Source organism: Cololabis saira, chromosome 9 (assembly GCF_033807715.1).
Source record: "Cololabis saira isolate AMF1-May2022 chromosome 9, fColSai1.1, whole genome shotgun sequence".
Classification (NCBI taxonomy): domain Eukaryota; kingdom Metazoa; phylum Chordata; class Actinopteri; order Beloniformes; family Belonidae; genus Cololabis; species Cololabis saira.
In genome coordinates this window covers 11,009,949-11,027,293 of record NC_084595.1, presented here as the reverse complement: position 1 = coordinate 11,027,293, position 17,345 = coordinate 11,009,949, and the positions used below count along the sequence as shown (strand labels likewise).

The 17,345-nt window shown below is 40.1% G+C and overlaps 1 protein-coding gene across 3 annotated transcripts; it reads right to left on the bottom strand.

The window, feature by feature from the left end:
* Positions 1–39: 39 nt before the first annotated feature.
* susd1 (sushi domain containing 1) lies at positions 40–15,475 on the bottom strand. 3 transcript variants are annotated; one of them, XM_061730450.1, is made up of 18 exons: positions 15,197–15,475; positions 14,928–15,071; positions 13,420–13,575; positions 12,988–13,140; positions 10,961–11,140; positions 9,484–9,663; positions 8,308–8,487; positions 8,022–8,201; positions 6,587–6,766; positions 6,131–6,310; positions 5,601–5,765; positions 4,548–4,642; positions 4,275–4,461; positions 3,952–4,045; positions 898–1,153; positions 766–805; positions 516–609; positions 40–170 (listed from the first exon to the last, which is right to left on the bottom strand). In XM_061730450.1, exons 1-18 carry the CDS (start codon positions 15,249–15,251, stop codon positions 149–151), a joined length of 2,541 nt encoding a protein of 846 aa, XP_061586434.1. In that variant the 5' UTR covers positions 15,252–15,475; the 3' UTR covers positions 40–148. The 3 variants fall into 3 exon arrangements, with proteins under 3 accessions (XP_061586434.1, XP_061586435.1, XP_061586437.1); XM_061730451.1 differs by lacking the exons at positions 8,022–8,201; positions 8,308–8,487; XM_061730453.1 differs by lacking the exons at positions 6,131–6,310; positions 6,587–6,766; positions 8,022–8,201; positions 8,308–8,487; positions 9,484–9,663.
* Between the last annotated feature and the right edge of the window lie 1,870 nt (positions 15,476–17,345).

The window sequence follows — 17,345 nt, the reverse complement described above, 5'->3', positions numbered from 1 at the left end:
ATACTCACACTAATGATGAAAAAGTTTATTATAATTTTACTTTTTTATTTTAAAATAATTGAATGAATATTTACACAATGTACAAGGTAGAGTACTTTTATATGCATAAGGATTCAACACCAGCAATAACACTTCTGATCTCTCATCTTCATCTTATCTTCTTGATACACCTGTAAAAGAAGACGGAAAGAAAATCAGTCATTAAATTAGAAAAAAGTCATATGAGTAACTTAAAATACTGTAAACACATACTCAGTATAGGCTTGTATAATGCATTATATCCTTACATAAACTTAAGAATACCTTTACCAACATTTGAACTTTCATATTTTGTAACGGCAAAAACCACATGACAGTAAACAAAAATCTGTTTTCAGTTTCTCACAATCAGTTTGTGACTGAAATACAAGAATAACCTCAGACTATTAGTGAATGTAGCTACAGATTAGTGTTTTTTTCTCACAAAAATAAAAAATCCTAACAGGGTGTGGTGAAATATGGCCTTGTCTACTTACCAGATGACACTGTATCCCCCCACTGCAGCCAAGATGACCACTGCAACTAACAGAGCTGCCGACACTAATGAAATGCTCAGTACATACGGTGTCCCTGGAAAGAGGAAACGTTCCCCGTAAGTAAGTGATAACTCCACATTCTGCAATTTATATACATTTTTTTTTCTTTTTTAAATTTGAAATACTCTGTGTTGTAACGCCGGAATGTTGAAATTGTTTTGGTAATGCCACTCCCTTGGTTTTGAAATACCTGTGACTTTAGCCCACAGGACACAGGAACTTTTCGAGTCCTTGGAGAGACAACGTGCAGATAAAATGTACTGTAGTTTATAAATATATGTAGATCGATCAAACATTCAAATGCATAATGGTTGCAACTTACCGTTTTCCACTGGCTGACAGCTCGTAGGATGATATAATAGTTCTTGCCGCTCTCCAGCAGGGCATTATGAAAGCCCCCGTAGAAAAAACCGTCCCCCACGGTAAAATTAATGTGTGTTCCAATGTTTCTGACACTGAGCTGGGCAGTGATGTACTCTTCTGAGGACTTTATTTTGACTGAGGGGTCTAAGCTTCTTGGAGAGGAACAATCAAACATCATGATTCCCTCCACAGGAAGCACAAAGACCTGGTACAAACTGCCAAGTCAAGAACACAAAGTGCAATATGTTAGCATCACCAAACACTTATCGCTATCAGTAACTTATCAGTAACTCTTCTCCTTCTGTTATGAAACACATTTCATTAAGTCCTATAACCTCATTTTTCAAACATCACATGGTTCTGTAAAACTGAGTCTGACAATTAGTGTTTGCAAGAAGAAGATGGAGCCTGATCTCCATATATTCACTCATCAGCTTTCTTTTGTCCAGGTCCATGAGTTTTAATCACTGTATGTTGAGTTTATTAGAAAGCTTAGAGGGGCATTCCATAGTTTATTGATGTTGTATTGTGTACATGTTACGGTTAATGTAGAAAAACGTCTATTTTGCAAACTAGCCGGTGAATGTGTAAATTAGCTGGCCAAACGGTGAATGTGTAAAATAGTGGCAGGGCGGTGAATGTGTAAAATAGCCGGCTAATGTGCAAAATAATCGTCAGGGCGGCTAATGTAGAAAAACGGCTATTTTCAGACCCAACACTTTTTCGGGGAGTGTAACGTTAGGCTTCTTCAACAGACATAAATAGCCTTGCCAACAACAAGCATGTGCAGCATATGGGCTTCTTCCATTAGCTGCGTTACGCACCAACTGCACTGATTGGCGACTGTAAGTGACCGGTTTGATGCGCGAATTTCATCCATTCAACTGAACTGTAGGCTATTCTGTAGTAACTGGACTCTATCTACCAAATGAATTACGTTTGCTTAGTTTGTTTTGGTTTGATCAATTTGTGCAAATGGAGGAGGAGGAGAGGCCTCATGTCATCATGTTTGTCTGTTTTGGAGGTGCAAAGAGAAGGTGGGAATAGATCTTTCCTCACAAAGACTGTCACACTGGATATTTGCGAGTACATTTCCCAGACCTATAAGGTTGGTAGAGGTGATGTGCCCAAATTCAGAGCGCACTCCACTGCGCTTTGCCACCTCGGTGGCAAAGCTCTATTCTGGGGTGCCAATGACGTGATCTGTAGTTTGCATTATTCGTTTTGGAATACTCAATTTAGGAATATACTGCATGGGATTTGGACTCAGAATAATTGCTATAATTGCCACGGCATGCCCAGAGCCGGATTAAATAAATGGACTACACTAGGCAGACTGTGATTTTTGGGCCCCCCTCCATCGATGTTATTTATGAAATCTTAAACTTACCAAAGTTACCAATAAAACTTAATTCACATTTTACATAGCAAAGTCATAGTCAAGTTGGTTCTTTGCATTCCAAAATAAGTCATGTGTTGTATATTAAACAGTCTATCAGACTATTTTTAGATTTTTATTATTTATACGTTATTACAACGCTCTATTAAATGCTATTGAATTATCCTTATCTTATCGATTGTGAGCATTTTGCAGAAAATCTTAATTAAATGTGTTGATTAAATTGAATAGTTAAATAAGAAGTCAAATCTACAAAGACCAATAAAATTTGCAGTAAGACAAAGTGTGCTGTAGTATGTATGTCTGTATGTGTATGCGTATGCAGAGCCGTTTGGGAGATTTGCGAGGCCCTGTATGAAATGACCAGGGGGGCCCTCGCGCGTGAGCGAGCGAAATTTTTGGGTTTTCCGGGTCGGATCGGGTGTCTATATGCGCAATTTTAACTCTCCAATTAGCAAAATACTGGATACCTTCCCTTGCCTCATCATCATCTCTTGCCTCGACGCGGGGCCCCATGGCTGCTTGAGACCCGGGCGGATCGGTGATTTTTGTAACAAATTTATCAAACGTGCCTTTCAGAGAGGCATTAAACTCTTCCATTTTCTTTAGTTTTTTCTTTTTTCATCCCCTGATGGAAATTTCCTGAATCTGTCTCGTTCTCTCGACATTGTGTTACAGTTTGTTCCACCTCCACCCGTCTGGATCAGAGCAGCTTGTGTCTGCGCTTGGTCTGATCAGTTGTATTGAACAACAGACACGCGTCATCATTGCACATATATTTATTGATATGCACAGACTAGTACATATTTAGGTCTGTAATGGAACGTGACTGTTGATATTTATAAGGGAAAAAACGAAAAAAACGAGAAAAAAAAAAAAAAAAATGGGGGAAAAAAAAAACGGCCCATAGTTCCAGGCCCCTTGGGGCGCCAGGCCCCTTGGGGCGCCAGGCCCCTTGGGGCGCGAGGTCCGTGGGGCGCGAGGCCCCCTGGGGCGCGAGGCCCTGTGCGGTCGCACGGTTTGCACATCCCTTGCAGCGGCCCTGTGCGTATATATATATATATATATATATATATATATATATATATATATATATATATATATATATATATATATATATATATATATATATATATATATATATATATATATATATATATATATATGTATGTATGTATACTAAATATAGTAATAATGCACATATATATATGCCTTAGGTTTTTACCGGCATGTTATCAACCATTAATATGTGTGCAGACAAATTTTTTTTTTTTTTTTTTTTTTTTTTTTTTTTTTGTCCCTCTGTCTGGGCCCCCTCCCTGTCGGGCCCTAGGCACATGCCTAGTTTGCCTTTGCGTTAATCCGGCTCTGGGCATGCCACGGTTGACTGGAGCATCGAGACTGGAGAGATGATTAAAAATGTGATGTCCGCGCACCATGAGCTTAAAAATGTATTGCCACCTTGACAAAAGTACCTTGTGTCCATTTTTCTACATTAGCCGCCCTGACGGTTATTTTGCACATTGACCAGCTAGTTTGCAAAATAGCCGTTTTTCTACATTAATCGTAACATATACATGTTTTTCAGTCTTATTTCAAACACATCATTGTTACCTCAGTGGATCCAGTGTGTTTGGTGATCTTTGGAGCTGCAGTGTTGGTGCCGGGGTCTCAACTTCCATGTAGTAGACGACTGGTGCAGGAGGAACTATAAATGTATGCACACTGTTATTATACTGTATATAAAAGTGAATGTCAGTATGATGATGAGAAAAACTAGTTTTATGTAATCATGTGAGTACTAACATAATCTCCATGATGCTCAACAGGTATTGAGCAGGTATTAAAATAGATGGTTGAGCAGCTATTAGATCTGATGTTATTGATGCTAGAAGTTAATCTGGTGGAGCACGGCAGAGTTGGGGGTTCACTGATACCTGGTAAACTGGTGTTGGTGGTGATGGTGGCTGAGAATTTAGCGGACAGCGCCGTGATAGTGATGCTGTAGTTTGTGACAGGAAGCAGCTTCAAGCAGAGCGTCAGCTGATCAGCCTTGGAGCTCAGGAAACGCTTCCCTTTGTCACGAAAGAGTGTCTGGTAGTCTCTGGATCCAGAGTAAGTGACCTATAACGATTACATCCAACATGTCGGTCAGGACAGCAGAGTCCTGACAGCCGCAGCAGGAAACAGCAGCTGATATTCAGTCTGACCTTATAATCCTCCGTGTCCTCCTCATATTTCTCTGCTTTCCAATGTAAACAGCGTTCATAATGGATAAGTAGGTGATTGATAGGTGGCTTGATTTCTGTATGAGTTTGAAGGAAAATAGTGAAGCGTTACCATAATAGTGCTCATTAGCAAAGGCTCAAAAGAACATGTTCAAAAAGCAAGCCAAACATTACTGTCCACTGACACGCTGTATCTAGGGTTGCCACCCGTCCCTTGAAATACGGAATTGTTACGTAATTGGGAATTAAAAGTTGTGTTCCGTATTGAACCAATACAGACACATATTATGCTCTTATTTATTGATGTCATAATATACAGGTGAAGGTCGGAAAATTTGAATATATTGCAAAACTTTATTCGTAGTAAATTCAACTTAAGGTGAAACAAATGTATTATTTACCACTACATTCAAAGTGAGATATTTCAAGCCTTTATTTGTTATAATTTTGGTGATTATGGCTCACAGTTTATGAAAACCCCAAATAAAAGATCTAAAAAAATTAGAATATTTTATGAAATCAATAAACAATTCAATCATCAAAATTATAACAAATAAAGGTTTAACATATATTGCTTTGCCTGTAATGAGACTATGTAATATATTAGTTTCACCTTTTCAGTTGAAGTATTGAAATAAATTAACTTTTACACTATATACACCATATATTACACCATACTTTTACACAAACATAGCATAGGAGGCTATTTCAGTTGCTAGTATGGTTGGCTGTCTGTACAGTCATGCAAGTTCAATGCTATTAAAGCACTTTAAACTTTAAATCAAAGGATTTTGTTTTTGTCGCATAAAATATATATATATATATATATATATATATATATATATATATATATATATATATATATATATATATATATATATATATATATATATATATATATTTCTATGCAGTTTAGAAGTTTTGGGGATGTCCCTTTTTTTGGCATCTGCGCTGCTGAAATCGGGGCGTCCCTTATTTCTATTTCTGAAAGGTGGCAACCCTAGCTGTATCTTTACCTGCTATGTTGATACTCACCTACGCATCTCAGAGTAGCCGTTTCCCAAACCCCAGAACTGTTGCACAGCGACGCGTTGCTGCCCCTCCAGCTGTGATATCCGGCCATGCACCGGTGGATCACTACACTTCTGTTATGCCACACTACCTCGGAGTTAGCGAGGAAGGGAATCGGCCCACATTTAGCTGGAAAAAACGGGAGCATTGAATGACAGACTGACTCAAAGTTACATAATAAAACTCAGCCCGTCCGCATTCACCCAAGGGAGATGAAACACTTGCAATCAACAATCAGCATGTTATTAGAAAATTATGGAAACCCCATTTGAGTGCAGAACGAACACACATTTGACACCCACGTCTGACATTGTGTTGATTCCCAGAGATCATTGCAAGCCATTGTGGAGGAAAGTAAAATCACATGCAGCTTCATAGCACCCAAAATCACAACAGAACATGCACGGTTAGATAATCCAGGAGGAGAAACATGCCAGTTACATGCTCAACATGACAGATAATGACACATGTATACACAGAGACTATTACTCTACCTTTGCACTTTAAAGATACTTCCCCCCACTCTCCTGATAGTGAACATGTTGAAAAATTATTTCCACTCTCCTGATAAAATCCATCCATACACTCATACAGCGCCACGCTGCCACGCGTGCTCCTACGGTCCCACAGGAGGTTAGTGTTGGGGAGATATAGTGGGGGACCGCAGCGTATTTCTGCATACAGACATAAATTAGCAAACACCTGGTGCAAAACAATTCAATTAAAAAGAAAGATACAACACAGAAAAGGTGTCGTGCAATCCTCAAGAAGAGCAGGAAGAAAGACATGATTTGTCAATCTCTTGTTACAGTATGTTTTGTATAAGTATTATGTTTCTCTGTTGCAAAATATAAATGTCTACACAGCAGTTTCCGGTAAACAGATGATACTTAAGTGGCTATTAACATTATAACATATGAACTTTCACTTTTTGTCATAAAACTTTGCACCTTCACACCATAGATCAATATCCTCCCACAGTCCGTTTTCTTCACACAGTGCGTGGTTTGTGAGGCCTCTGGTGTAATATCCTTCCTCACACTGGTATTGCACCACACTACCAACGTGTGAAATGCCATCCCACTGCGCGTGAGCGTGTCGTTTTAAAGGAGGCTCCCAACAATTGATTTCTACAACAAAAAGACAGCGAGTCATTGCAGAGCGCCACTGATCGGGTGTTTGTCTCGACAACATCAACACAAGTGAGATACTGACACAATGCACATGCTCTGAAATGAGATTTAGGCCCTGTCCCAATACTATCACTACCCCTCGTTTTCAGCACTACCCCTAAATTTTGCGCGTTCCCGTGAGGGTAGTGGTGTCCCAATTCCTCTTTTCACATAGGGGTAGTGAAGAAAAGTAGTGTAGTGGCTATGAATCTATCCCTACGGATGTAGGGATTCCTCACTAGCTGATCTAGGGACAGAACAATTTCCCAGAATGCTTTTCGTTGTCATTTGCGGACTGAATAAAAAAAAAAATTCTAGCGACAAATATATATTTTACTTTCATAAGTCTTTTTCAAACCTCGCCAGAATAAAGCTGATTTAAGGTTCCCCGTTACACCAACGCAGAGCCTACGGCGTAGCCTACGTACGTAACCTACGCCGTAGGCTCTGTGTCGGTGTTACGCGTCGACGCGCGCCGTACGCCGTACCTTACGCCGTAGGCTCTGCATCGATTTAACGCAGACCCATAAATCAGCTCCGCACCCGGCAGGCAGGCAGAAATCTCTACATTTTCTGAGCAAATTTCTTAACAGGCGTAGCTACAACTGTTAGATTTCATCTATTAAACCAAGATTTATCTTCCTAAATGATTTATTTCAGCCAGCAGTAATTCTCAACAGAGCTGCAGGTTTCTCCCCCGGGACGACGGCGCAGGTTGACCTGGCGATCACGTCTGTACTCCGGCTGCTGCTGCTCCCCGGGGCCTGCGGCTCTTCTCATCTCCGAAAACATCGGGTCAAATTTCTTAACAGGCGTTATTTGGATAAACTAAGCCCAGGCTGGGGATCTTAACGGTTACTTTTACGCCTGAAAAAATATTAAAACTTAATAAAGTGACATATTAACAGCGCTACAGCTGAAATTAAAACAGCTTTTGGCTCTCAGCTTGCTGATCTTAGTGGTGGTGCTGAAAGTAGGAGTAGTGGGAGTATTGGGACTGGGCCCTGGGAAGATTTCAAGTGGCCTAAAATCTGTCCCTTCTTTTTTAGGGGTAGTGATAGAAAGTAGGGCTAGTGAAAGAAAGTAGGGCTAGTGAAAGAAAGTAGGGGGAGTATTGGGATTTGGCCTTAAGATCGTTCTCAACAGTTTAAGGTGGAAGGTAACTCAGTACAGTAACTCATTACACTTACATAAAGAGGAACATAATCATCACCTTGACAGGACAGAGACGTTGCTTCCCACACGCCGCCGGCGGTACAGACGGACACATGTCCATCCCCAACACCGACATATCCGTGCTCACACTTATAAACAACCCGAGAGCCCACGGTGGAGATTTTACTCCACAGCATGACTGAGTGAGGGATGTGTAGGGGCTCACCACAGTCAACCGCTACACAGTTACATCATTTAACAGAGTGGAGGGGGGGAAAGCAGTTATTCATCTGTGATCAGCATCAGAAGGACCAACATGACAGCATTGCTGAGGAAGGCGTCACCTTTGCACATCATGTCAGGCTTTGTCCAGTAACCATTACTTGTGCACACTGATATGTTATTTCCTTCACTTTGATAAAATCCCGTTTCACAATAATAAGTGGCCGTGCTTCCAGGCTTGGAGCTCCCGTTCCACCTTTGTCCGGTGTGGAGAACAAGGGGAGGATCTCCACATAATATCTCTGAGACAGGAAATATGACAATGTGGCTTAGTATGTCAAAAAATAGGATTTTCTGGACTATAAGCTGCACCTGCATATAAGCCGCACCCGCTCTATTTTTAAGAAAAGAATTAAAAAAACATATACAAGCCTCATCCGCTCTATTTAAAAAAAAAAAGATATGCAAGCTGCAGATATTTATGTTGTTAGATTAGATATTTACTACATGTACAGAAGGATTTTGAACTGTAAATGATGTACATGTTTGTACCTAAATAGATCCTTTCCTAACAGCGTCTTTTAACACGGCAGCAACTTTGCTGATTAAAACGGGACAGAACCAAGAGAAAATAACCGGTATTTATTTATCTATTTATCTGTTTGAAATCTGTTTCTACCTACTTCTATCTGCTAAAGAATAAGTAGCATATTCTTCTTTGCATTTATTTTGTCTTAGTTTTGATTCTAATTCCGGTTAGAGCGCCCCGAGTGGTGGAAGAAAAATCCACAGAATAGCCGCACCTTTGTATAAGCCGCATGGTTGAAAACCTATGAAAAAAGTAGCGGCTTATAATCCAGAAAATACGGTACATTTCAATCACATAATATGCAATATATCGTTTATTAACTGTAAACATTTGAAAAAGCACAGTTGTGATCAAATAGAAACAGCCATGGCTTATAGTTGATGCAACTGGTAAAATACATAAGAAGTTGAATTTTGGTTGTTGTTGATGTGAGTATCGATAAGACTTCATCCTAATCAGAAAAATAGTTTTACTGTGCCTTTACTGCGTCTGCCATTCTATTCCAGATTAAACCCCTTCAAATAACATCCCAGTTTTTTCTCCTCAGGACAGTGATCATGCTGTGACGACTCTCAAAGCAGGTGATAACACCTGCCTGGTTCACATGAATAAATGACAGCTATTCAGCGTTCGACAGAAAGCCGGTTCGGACCTTTCAGACATGTTTAAGGACAGCAATTTCATTCAATTCATGAAATAAATGAATTACCTTGGCATGACAGAGTCGTGGGTGTCCATTCACCGTTTTCATTACAGGCGGACACGTTATGTCCTCCTTTTTTATGAAATCCCTCTTTACAGATATAGTGCACAGTGCTGCCAAACGTTGATTTATTGTTCCACACCTGCTCAGTGGATTCAAGTAAAGGGGGATCTCCACACGAGACCTCTACAGGAAATAACATGCACCACAAACATGTAATGTGAATCAATTTACAAACGGATGCATGTACTGTAGTAGTCAGAGCAAAACAAGATGACTCCATATCTGTGCACGTTTGCTCACAGCCCATCCAAGGACGGGGAGCTGATCTGACATCAGCTCCTGCAGCTGCAGCAACAGAGATGTTATCTTTGCAAACACGATTACAATCAGTTACACCTTTGTGCTCAACTCCCTTTAAACCTTTTTAAGTTATATCCTGTGTGAAATGCAACTCTTACTTGTAGCCAGAGGTGTCAAAAGTATTCACATTCATTACTCAGGTAGAAGTGTAGATACTAGAGTTTAAAAATACTCATGTAGAAGTTGAAGTATCAACTCAAGTTTTTTACTCAAGTAAAAGTATAAAAGTACTGGTTTCAAAACTACTTAAAGTATAAAAGTAAAAGTAATGTAAGGGGGAAAAAAGCCATTAAGGACAAAAGCCATTGTAAATGAATGCATCTTAGTATAATGTAAATATATTAAAGAACCATATATGTGTACTATTGAGCATTAACATGTGTTTCAGAGAGCAGGAGATATGATGACTAGTTGCCTATAAGTATTGTAATGGTGCAAAAAGTCAAACTTCAGAGGCATGTTATCATTTATCCTAACCTTTATTGGAATGTACATCCAAGTTTAGTTGCAGGAATCTGAGGGAACGGATGTAAGAACAAAACTGGACAAGAACATCTGAAACAACCACAACCAAATTCACTCTATCCGGATGGAGCAATTTAACTGGATAGTTTTTTTTAAAGGCCGAAATGAAATAGAGTAACGAGGCTGTTTTTAAAATGTAAGGAGTAAAAAGTACAGATAATTGCGTGAAAATGTAAGGAGTAAAAGTAAAAAGTCGTCTGAAAAATAATTACTCCAGTGAAGTATAGATAACCAAAATTTCTACTTAAGTAAGGTAACAAAGTATTTGTACTTCGTTACTTGACACCTCTGCTTGTAGCTATAAAATAAAGTGGCAATGATAATTTAGGTTCACAAACAATTATGAGTACAGGGCAACATGAACATTGATTTATAGACTTTTTCATTTACCCAACAATTATCAGATGCTGTATTCACTTTATTCTAAGCAGTTTACTCTCCTCCTGACAAGTCAACTACTTTAGTCAAAAAACGTTCCACTCATCTTCACCAGTTAGTTGTTAGAATTGTTTTTAGCCCATTAAATGACACAAGCCGCTACCAGCAGGTGTACCGAGCCTTTCTTTAGTGAAAACAGCAGCATTTTATAAGTTACCTTCACAGACCAGGGTGAGTCCTCTCCACAGTCCATTTGCTGCACACACTGAGCTGTTGTGTCCCCTCCTCCACACGAAGCCTTCATCACAGACAAACGTGGCCACGCTGCCATATGTGGTTCCTGTGAGGGACACTTGCACCGTGTCCTCCACTGCTGCGGGGGCGCCACAGTCCACCACTGAGAGGGACAGGAGCACAGGAGACTTTAGTGCAACTTTTCACTGAATAGCCAACTGTACTGGTCTCAAACTGAGGACGGACGTTTCATGGATTTCCAGATAATAGCCGGCAACATTATACAGAAAGATTAAATGACATGAACTGGGGTCCGTTTCACAAAGCAGGTTCAACAAACTCTGAGTCTAATCCTGAACTCTTAGTTGATCTACTCTGAGATCGGAAACTCTGAATTTTCGGTTCCAGAACAGCGGTTTAGAGTTCATTTACTCAACTCTAAGTAGTTTCACCTGGAGTTAAGCGCGTGCTCCACAACTATAAAAAGCCAGCATCAATGGAGCCCCGATACAAGGAGTCACCATGGCAACCGGCGACAACAAAAGATCCACATACTTTTTTTTTTTTTTTTAACTTAATTTAATATTTCAATTTACAAAATCCCTTTGAGGAAACATTAGTTTGCATCTGAAGATCCACATACTTCACGCCACTGGAGTTAGAAATGTTAATACGTGCGTATGGCGAGTATAAGAGCATATTTCGGAAAAAAAACACATTGTAATTGCCACACACCGTAATTGGGAATAAAAAGTTACGTTCCGTATTGAACCAATACAGACACATATTATGCTCTTATTTATTTATGTAATAATATACAGGTGAAGGTCGGAAAATTTGAATATATTGCAAAACTTCATTCGTAGTAAATTCAACTTAAAGTGAAACAAATATTATTTCCCACTACATACAAAGTGAGATATTTCAAGCTTTTATTTATTATAATTTTGGTGATTATGGCTCACAGTTTATGAAACCCCAGATAAAAATCTAAAAAAAATGGAATATATATTATGAAATCAATAAACAATTCAATCATCAAAATTATAACAAATAAAGGATTAACATATATTGCTTTGCCTGTAATGAGACTATGTACTGTATTATACATGTATTACGCGGTCTGATAACCATCTCCCGACGAATATTTAATTCTCTGCTCATTAATGCTGCACCTTCATCAATTGTGTCTTTATCAAAAAGACATGCCGTGTTCGTGACAATGGACTTCTAATATTTATTCTGACTCTGTTTTTAATGACAGACGGCAGAACTTCGCCAAAACTCGCCAAAAACTGCTGACTGAATGAATGAGGAAATCAAATGTGCGTGTGGCTCTGAAAGAGCGCGGAGACGCAGAGAAACTCCAGGTTTCACGATATAAACCTGGTCCTGACCAGGTTAGGTTCAGAGAGTCTGTTACTACGGTAACTGACCGAGAGCTTAAGTTACCTCACAGGCTAGAGTTACTCCTCTTTCTCTGGTTTGAGTTACCTCCCTTTGTGAAACGGAAAACTCAGAGTTTCCCTCATTTCAGGGTTAACAGACTCCGAGTTTTCACTAAACCTGCTTTGTGAAACGGACCCCAGAACTTTAAGGAGACATGTCGTTGCCCTCTTTCCTTAGGTCTTGATAAAATAATACAACATGACCTTTTTCAGCATGTTTTTAAAGCTATGTTCACAGCAGCTGGTTCTAGTGGGGGGTCACCCACTTGAATCTGGACTGGGATAAACCTGGGGGGTGTGGGTCTGTGACGTCGCCGGAGCAAATCTGACCCGCTCACAGAATGATGGACGTTCAGGACTGTGCTGCCTCAGTCAGCCTGAAGCACTCGCATTTGTGCTCTTTTTCACCACATTTGTCTCCTTTAACTCAACCCCTCTGAAATTAATTCCAGGTTTTTTCAACTTGAACATAAAATATGTTCAGAATTTGAACCCCCCCCCCCTGTATTTTTACTACTACAACATGGATTATACCTACAGATGGGTCTTAGGAGGCACGTACCTTTGCACAAAGCGTGGTCTGTCGGTGGGTGAAAGGGCTGGGCTCCGTTGTGGACTCGGTATCCTTCCTGGCAGCTGCAGTCGAAGCTGCCGTCGAGGTTCCTGCACTCGCCCCCCTCTCCACACTGCCCCGCGACCCGGCACTCATCGATGTCTGCAACATCAACATTAAGGCATCTTGACAAGAGTTCTGAGTTCGTAGGTTTCTTGTCCAGGAAGTTTTGTACTTATGGAAAACAAGACCAATTTCTTTCCCCCTTGCAGTGTGTACAGCAGGTATATGATATAAGAGGGGGGTTGAATTATAACACCAATTAAACCATATTACACAGTTGAGAAATGACTTTACATAATGCATATGCTGTAAATTCTTGTTTTACATTGTGATGTCGCATTCGTGACTTTTTTTAAGCCCGGTCCGGCTTGAGCTCACCCTGACAGTGGGTCCCATCGTTGGGGATGAAGACGTCCAGGTTGTTGGAGGGGCTGTATCCAGCCAGGCACGTGCAGTAGTAGCTGCCATACGTGTTGTGGCAGGTGGTGTGTTGCCCACAGATCTTACTGGATCCTATCTGGCATTCGTCTTTGTCTGGGAAGAACAGTGGACGTGACAACAGGTCTAAATAACCGCCGTGAAAGAGATCATTTGGAAACATCGCCACAGTATTTTACTGGAGGCTTTTAGGTTCCTGGGTAAATGATCCCTGGTTTTAATGAGCCTCCTGGTAACAGGTTAAAGTCTTGACTCTGCTTTAAATGTTGCGCTGTCTTTCGATTTGTGTGCCACTTGATGCCGAACACAATGATTTGTAGCAGATCTTGAAGTTTATTCTACGTTTTTGTGACCATGTTTCAGCTTTTTTGTTCTTCTCGTTTTTTTTCTTTCATTTAAAAAACAAATCAAGAAATACTGTAAATCCATTGAAAAACTACGTAAATCTGAGACTTGAGTCAGGATTTTCTGGCTCATCACAATGAGGCCTTCTCCTCACACTTTTACCTTTGATCTGTTGTTTAGGTTTAGAGTACTAAATGGTATGAACACCAGAGGTGGGTAGAGTAGCCAAAAATTGTACTCAAGTAAAAGTACTGTTACTTCAGAATAATATGACTCAAGTAGAAGTAAAAAGTAGTCATCTAAATAATTACTTGAGTAAAAGTAAAAAAGTACTTGGTGAAAAAACTACTCAAGTACTGAGTAACTGTTGAGTAACGTCTGATTTATTTTTTTAACACAACCATTCAAACAGACAAAAGTACAAAATAATCATCTTCAGGCAAATTAAATCAATAAAATAATAAAATAAATTAAAAAATAAAAAATATCTTAAATTAAAATAATCTTGAAGTAAATTCAAGTACTTTAATAAATAATAAAATAAATAAAATAATAACAGAATAAAAAAATAAATTAAGCACAAGTAGCACAAAATGTCAAGCCTTTGTACTTTTCTTTTTTAACCAGGTAGAACTAGAACAAGCCCATGAACTCATAGAAACTCATAAATGTGACAAAACATGCAAAAACAAAACATTTTCCCAAAGAATCACCCAGTGATGTCATGAGATTGACGCGTACGCGGATAAAAGGGATAAAAGAAAAGTAACAGCTCAACGTAGCCTAATGTAGCGGAGTAAGAGTAACAGTTTCTTCTTCACAAATCTACTCAAGTAAAAGTAAAAAGTATAGTGATTCAAAACTACTCCTAAAAGTACAACATTTCCCAAAACTTACTCAAGTAAATGTAACGGAGTAAATGTAACTCGTTACTACCCACCTCTGATGAACACACTGATGGGCAATCTGTAATCAAAACAGATGAATGCCTTCCAGCATCTTTAGTGCAGTTCTTTACGTAACCGTAAATCCAGATTAAGCTGTACCATCATCACGGTTCAGATTATAAATTAAAAACTCACACAAAAAGTGTGATTTCCTACCTTGACAGAAGGTCCTCCCATTCCCAACAAAGCCGTACTTGCAGTTGCACACTTTGCCAGAGCCGTCCGTCTTTTCCTCACACGTGGCGTCAGTGTGGCAGGTTGCACAGACGTCCAGCAGAGGTTGGTTCGCTGCTGGCTTACCTGAGAGGACAAGAACGTCATCACTCCACACATACTTCCTGTGGTCTCTGATTATCATGGTTACAAACATATATTACACAATATTAAGTAGATCTAAAGGATGGGATGGAAGATGATATTCTCACCCAACACTACAAAAAGCACAAAAAACAAAAAGATTGCTCTGTTTCTTTCATCCATCCTCCCTGGCAGCCTTCAAGTCGTTGTGTTCACTCCACCAGGCCCTCCACCTCCTCATGTACTTCCTCTTTCTTTATTTTTGTACTTCCTCCACGCGAGCCGTTGTGACACCAGGCACATACGATAACGCGAGCTTAGAGGGTGCTGAGAGTGGGTGAGCCGAGGTCACGCTGGGAACGATGCCTCTTCTCCGTGGTCTTCTTGCAGCTGGCCCTTTTGCGGTCTCATCTGTCAGTTTCTGGCATGCAGCGACTGCGGGGCCTGATAGGTCCAGCGCTCTCCCTGGTAAACTGCACAGTCACGATGTAGTAGCTGATAACGGCTAAATTTGGCCAAAACCAACCTGCTGGATGTTTGACACAAAAAACAGAACAGACTGCCTGGAGAGAGCCTGCTTCTGATTTATTCTGTGTGTGCTATATTTATTCATTGTTTTAAATCTTTCGTCTGTTGTCAATTTTTTCGGAATGCTTATAAGTAGTTTAAACTTTTTATTTACTTGTGTAACAATTATTCTTTACTATTTTGGAAGACTCTCTTTTTTCATAATGTTTTTAATCATTTTTTAAAATTTTTTTAGTAAACCCAGTGCAGAGAAAGATGTGTAACTGGTATTTGATGTAAATGCCTCCCACTTCCGGCCTTGTCCTCCCACGGGGGCTGCAGTGGGGGCTGGGGGGCGTAGGTTTGTGGGCAGTGGTGGGGGGAGATAAGTGCGTTAAGCTTCTATCTCCGTCCAGCAGGTTCCCCACTGGGGTTTGGCTGTCATTCAAACCAGTCAGATGGTGTACGAGTTTCTAGTATCTCATTCACCCACTCCCACCAATACTCCCCCAACCATTGTCCAAACTCTGTATGACGTCTAACGTCGGTGGAGACCCCACATCTGGAACTGGACATTTTCCAGTGCAAATTACCGGTAAATTGTTTGTACAAAGGTTTCGAAACGAGGTTAACACACACACGTCCATTTTTTTGTCCCTCAGCTTCTCGTGCAATTTCCCAGTTATTATTTTACAACCAGATGTAATTTGAAAACCATCCATTTAGTCAGAAAGTTTTAGTGCATGGAACATTATTCATTGTTAGACAATGGTGAGAAGTAAAATCCGGTATTAGTAGCTTCAGGTCTCACTGTGTTAAGAGTGAAAACTGCGGCACAAATAAATGCAATCTTGCATTAAGCTGCCACCAACAGTTAACGGCTAAAAGGTCTTGGTAAAACCGCTCAGGTATAATGACTTCCAGGAATCTACGCCTAAAATTAGCAGGTGAGATGTAGTAACATGAAGTAACTGGTGGCAGACGTACACTGGAGTTGACATTTGGTGCTTTGTGGTTCCAACAGTTTTCCATATTGTATATCTCTGGTGTCCCACAAAGTTTCTGTTTTGAAAACTTCATAACTTTCAGATTATTCTCTCATCTGTGACTGTTGTCAGCGAAACGTGGACTGATATTGGGTCTTTGGCAATTTCTACTCTAGCAAAGGTACATTTTCAAATGTAAAGTCTTTCTTTTGGTCATTCCTGGCATTACCCTGTTCAGTTTGAACCCCAAAAACAAGGTTTTTTTTGTGTTTTTTTTGTTTTTTTTGGGGTTCACCACATTTCTATTTGTAAACTGTATGTTGAAACTGTTGGAGTCTAATGCAGACAGACAAAAGCAGACTAATTCGGTTCCACACTCTTCATGTCATTCACTTTGTTATATTTCTCTTCTGGGTCACTGCAGTCCTTTCCTGAACACCAAACATATATTATCTTCTATTATGGGGAAGGTGGCTCAGTTGTTAGAGCGTTCACCCATGAACCTGAAGGTCAGTGGTTCGAACCCTAGTTCCGCCTGTGTCCACCAAAGTGTCCTTGGGCAAGACACTGAATCCCCCGGTTGCTCCCGGTTGTCAGGCCAGCGCCGTTGTGTATGGCAGCTCCGCCGACAACCGGTGTGTGAATGTGTGCGTGTGTGGGTGAATGTCTGCAGTGTAAAGCGCTTTGGGGATGTAGGAGTACAGCTGGAAAGCACTTTATAAGTGTAAGCCATTTACCATTATCAGAAGATAAAAACACAGATGAGCAACGAGATGGAAACAGC

What these genes read in the sequence shown, in the direction of transcription:
- susd1 (XM_061730450.1), bottom strand. Translation starts at nt 15,251, where the DNA reads ATGGATGAAAGAAACAGAGCAATCTTTTTGTTTTTTGTGCTTTTTGTA. An exon ending in CGATGGGACCCACTGTCAGG is followed by an intron (nt 13,141 to 13,419) that starts GTGAGCTCAAGC and finishes TTGATGTTGCAG; the next exon opens with ACATCGATGAGTGCCGGGTC. An exon ending in AGTATCTTTAAAGTGCAAAG is followed by an intron (nt 5,766 to 6,130) that starts GTAGAGTAATAG and finishes CGTTTTTTCCAG; the next exon opens with CTAAATGTGGGCCGATTCCC.